This window comes from Alligator sinensis, unplaced genomic scaffold (assembly GCF_000455745.1).
Source record: "Alligator sinensis unplaced genomic scaffold, ASM45574v1 scaffold140_1, whole genome shotgun sequence".
Taxonomy (NCBI): Eukaryota; Metazoa; Chordata; order Crocodylia; family Alligatoridae; genus Alligator; species Alligator sinensis.
The window spans coordinates 3,309,702-3,314,109 of NW_005841836.1; the positions used below are offsets into that span (position 1 = coordinate 3,309,702).

General features: G+C 49.5%; 1 protein-coding gene across 1 annotated transcript; it reads left to right on the forward strand.

Moving 5' to 3' along the window:
* Positions 1-3,181: 3,181 nt before the first annotated feature.
* On the forward strand, positions 3,182-4,408 carry SSTR4 (somatostatin receptor 4). Its single transcript, XM_006015449.1, has one exon. The coding sequence runs from the start codon at positions 3,182-3,184 to the stop codon at positions 4,406-4,408; it is 1,227 nt and encodes a 408-aa protein (XP_006015511.1).

A 4,408-nucleotide genomic window follows, 5' to 3' on the forward strand; every position in this document is an offset into this window, starting at 1 on the left:
GGAAATGGAGAAATTTGCCTGACAAAATTTAATCATATCTAATGATTTGCCACAAAATTTTTTCATGATTCAGCATTTTTTGGTCCGGAAAAGTATTCCATCCAAACAGCTCTTGTACAAGATGGATCCTAATGGCAGCGATCAGCAGCAGGAGATGCCAACGATAATATGCGTATCAGGACAGAATAAAACAGTAACAGTAGATCAGGCCAGTGCCTCCAGTAATCAAATCCATTTTGAATAGAAGCATTCTGTCTCACGTCACAAATGGACATTCCAATGTCAATGGCAGCACCTTCACTTTGCCTCAGCATCACAAGCTACGATGGCAGATCCTTGTATGCCATTTTCAGTTACAGTAGTATATGAGTCTGTGGTTTGAGCCTGGTCTGCAGCAGCCTTGATTTTCCTCAGAGGCTACTTGGGATCATTGGTTGGACTGCACATTCCTGAGACATAATCACTGTCCAGCTTCTCTGACTGGACTCCTTTCACAAAGCCAGATGCCTACCTCCTTTAGATATCCAAGTAGCCCCAAGTCTCCAAAGGTATCTTTCAGCTATCAAACACACTTTGGTTTTCGCTCTTCCTGCCTTTCTGTTGCTGGGCCTGAGTTTAGAGGAACTCTCCTTTGCCATCTTAGGTACAAATTCTGAAACCCATACACACACACTGGCTACATCTACATATTCATTAACCTGCTTTAGTTAATGCACATTAAATCTAATACCTCCTGGCATTTTGACATATGCCCCGGGGGTAGGGGGACAGCGCCAAGGGTTGCTCTAATTAAAGCACCACCACATCTCACGTATCAGTGTCTCTGCACTTAAAAATGGTGGCACGGGTGCTTAAACTAAAGTTCATCAAACAAACTTTAGTTCAAGCACCCCTGCCACCATTTTTAAGCAAAGGGGTGCTGATATACGAGACACAGGAGGATGCTGGAGCACTGTAATTGCCACGCTCCAGCAGACTCAATTAATCAAGTCTGCTCCAACACACTGTAATTCCAGCGCATCGGAGCAGCCTCCACACTCGTGTATAGGTGCCCTCCATTGTGAGGTACTAGGGAAATGCATATTAGTTTAGTTAATGTGCATTAACTAAAGAGCAGTTTTTTCAGTGATGCTTTAATACACATTACAATAGTCTAATGGCATTAAAGCACACAAGTAGATGTGCCCACTATGTAGTACCTCACCTATGAATAATGCAAGCTGACAGTAGTACTTGCCCAGGGCAGCTGTGGAATCCCCTTCACTGGAGGTTTTCAGGAAGAGGCTGAATAGCATGTGCCTGGGATGGGTTAGGAACAGAGCATCCTATATCTGTTCAAAGGGTTTTACCAGATAATCTGCCAGGTCCCTTTGCAGCCTAGGATTCTCTGAAACTGGGGAAGTAAGGTACTGCCCCAACAGGAGTTAGAATGGCCTTTTGCTCTGAGCTGTCTTGGTCTATTGGGCTTTACTTCTTCCTTCCCCTCTGCCCTGCTGGTGTGTTCACATCAGTTCTGGAGAGAGGCGAAAGAGGAAAATATAGTCAGAAAAAAGAGTTAGGGGAGAGCAGAGGGACTCCTCATGACCCTCCATCCTTTGCTCCTTTCTGCAGTGGGAAGTGATTTCAAACAAAGCACTTGAGTTCTGGCCAATCAGAGTCGGCCTTCTCCAGTTGCCAAGGAAACCTTCCTTCCTCTGGTGCCTAGCCCATGTGGTGACACCTTGCATTGTGCTGTGTGCTGTCGCCCGCATGACCGTCTCTCAGAGGTACCTGCTTGATTCCTGTACGTATGTAATTTGTGCGGGTCCTTTGGGATGAAAGGTGCTCTATAAATGCAAACATTGCTCTGGATCTGGGACAATGCCATGAGCCCTTTTTCCTCTGCCAAGATGCCTGTATTGCAGGCTGCGAGCCCCTGCAGTGAATCCAGCAGCTATTATGCATAGTTATCGGGAATGGATTGTTTGATCTGTGTCTGATGAAACCCCTTGATTTAAAAGGCTTCTTCTTAGGGGCTGAGGATGTCTGTACTAAAAAGGGAAAATGCTCTTTTCTGTAGCCATTTCTGGAGTGCTGTCCAGGTGAATATCAACTCTCTAAATCAGAAGCGGGGTGGATGGGTTGAGGTTGTTTGATAGTTTATTGTAAATTCAGAACACAGGGTTTTGCCCGCCGAGAAAGTTATACCTTTCCATAGAAACAGGTTTTTCCACATGTTGGAAATGATTTGAGCTAATCAGAATAACCTGAATGAAAGAAGAATGATCTGTCTTTTACTTTTAAAGGGCCAGATCCCAACGTGCTTGCTTAAGTTGAGTAGGATTTTGCTTTGCCAGTAGCCCATTGATCTCACTGGTGCTGTTTGCAGAGTAGGGTAATATCCATCAAAATCTGGCCCTAAGGAGCTGGAAGATTAACTCTGCCCAGGTCCGTTTTTCATTATATTTACCATCCTCGCAGGGGGGTAATTAAATCATTCAGGTTTGCAAAGCACCTCCAGAGAGATGAAAAAGCACCGTTCTCATTAATGATGATATTATTCTATTTCATTGCAAGCTGCCGGGACTGCTGAGATTTTGCGCAAAATGACATTGCTATACAGCCCCCCCCAGCTCTATGCCTGCTGTTTGAATTGGGAAATGCCGACCGCTTTGGTTTCTCATGCAACGCTGCCAGTATGTGAAACAAATCAAAGACCCCTTTGCCTGTGAGGGGGGCTGCTTGTGATTGGATCTAGTGAAAGTGTAACACAGGGATTTGACTGCTCGGGCAGCACCACTGAAGAGCACATTGTGCAGCTGCCGCTGCTCCATGAACTGCAAACTCTCATTTCCTTCTCTTTCTCTCTCTCTCTCTTTCTCTCTGCATTTGTACCATCTGCATGCTGAGAAGTGTACCAGGCAGCCAGCATCTTCCAATCCCTGCAGCATTCTTCAACCCTCAGCAGCAAACCACTCTTTGACAAGCAACAGCCATTCATCCCTCAGCAGAAACCATCTCTCCTGACACCAGCCTCCATCCTTCTGCAGACTCCATTCCCTGACAGTCAAAGACATCCATGCCCCCATCCTCTGCTTCCACCCCTGTTACCACCACATCACCCATGCAGTAACATCCTTCATCACCCAACAGCCTCTCTCCTTCCCACCACCCATCATTCCTCCATGGGAAAGCCGTCAACATGAGCACAGATGCTAACCACCTGCCTACAGGATCCCAGGAAGTGAGCGGGGCTCTGTGGACTCCATCCAGCTGGACGGCTTCAGATGTCCCTCCCAACACCAGTGCCTCCTTGCCAGAGCAGCCAGGGGAAGAGGAGTGGGGAGGCAATGTTGGAGAGATTGCAGGCATGGTTGTGATCCAGTTCATTTATGCCCTGGTGTGTCTGCTGGGGCTGGTAGGCAACTCACTGGTGATCTTTGTTATCCTGCGCTATGCCAAGATGAAGACAGCTACCAACATCTACTTGCTCAACCTGGCCATTGCTGATGAGCTTTTCATGCTCAGTATCCCCTTTGTGGCCACCTCTGCTGCCCTACACCACTGGCCCTTTGGTCGGGCCCTGTGCCGTACCGTGCTGGGCGTGGATGGTCTCAACATGTTTACCAGTGTCTTCTGCCTGACTGTGCTCAGCCTGGACCGCTACATCGCCGTGGTGCATCCACTACGGGCAGCCACCTACCGCCGGCCGCGGGTGGCTAAGATGGTCAATGGAGGGGTCTGGCTGCTCTCGCTGCTGGTGGCTTCACCCATCCCCATCTTTGCTGGCACAGCCACCACGCGAGACGGCCATGCGGTGGCTTGCAACCTCCTGTGGCCTAGTCCAGCTTGGTCGGCCGCTTTTGTGGTCTACACAACCTTGCTGGGCTTCCTGCTGCCAGTACTGGCCATGGGGCTGTGCTACCTGCTGATCGTGGGCAAGATGAGGGCGGTGGCTCAGCGGGTGGGCTGGCAGCAGCGGCGGCGCACGGAAGGGAAGCTGACCCGGCTGGTGCTGATCATTGTGGCTATGTTTGTGGTGTGTTGGATGCCCTTCTATGTGGTCCAGCTGGTGAACTTGTTGCTGCCCGGCCGCCTGGATGCCACAGTCAACAACGCATCCCTCATCCTCAGCTACTCCAATAGCTGTGCCAACCCCATCCTGTATGGCTTCCTCTCTGAGAACTTCAGGCACTCATTCCAGGGGGTCTTGCGGAGATGCTTTGATGCCAGCTTCTGCTGCTGCCCAGTGGACCTGGATGAGGCAGAGGAGGAGGAGGAGGAGCCATTGGATTACTGTGCCAACCCCCGAGGTGATGAGAAAAACAAGGGCTGCATGTGTCCGACCCTGCCCTGCCAGCAGGAGCCTGTGCACCCTGAGCCCTGCTGCAAGCCAGGCACCCTTCTTACAAAGACCACTACCTTTTAA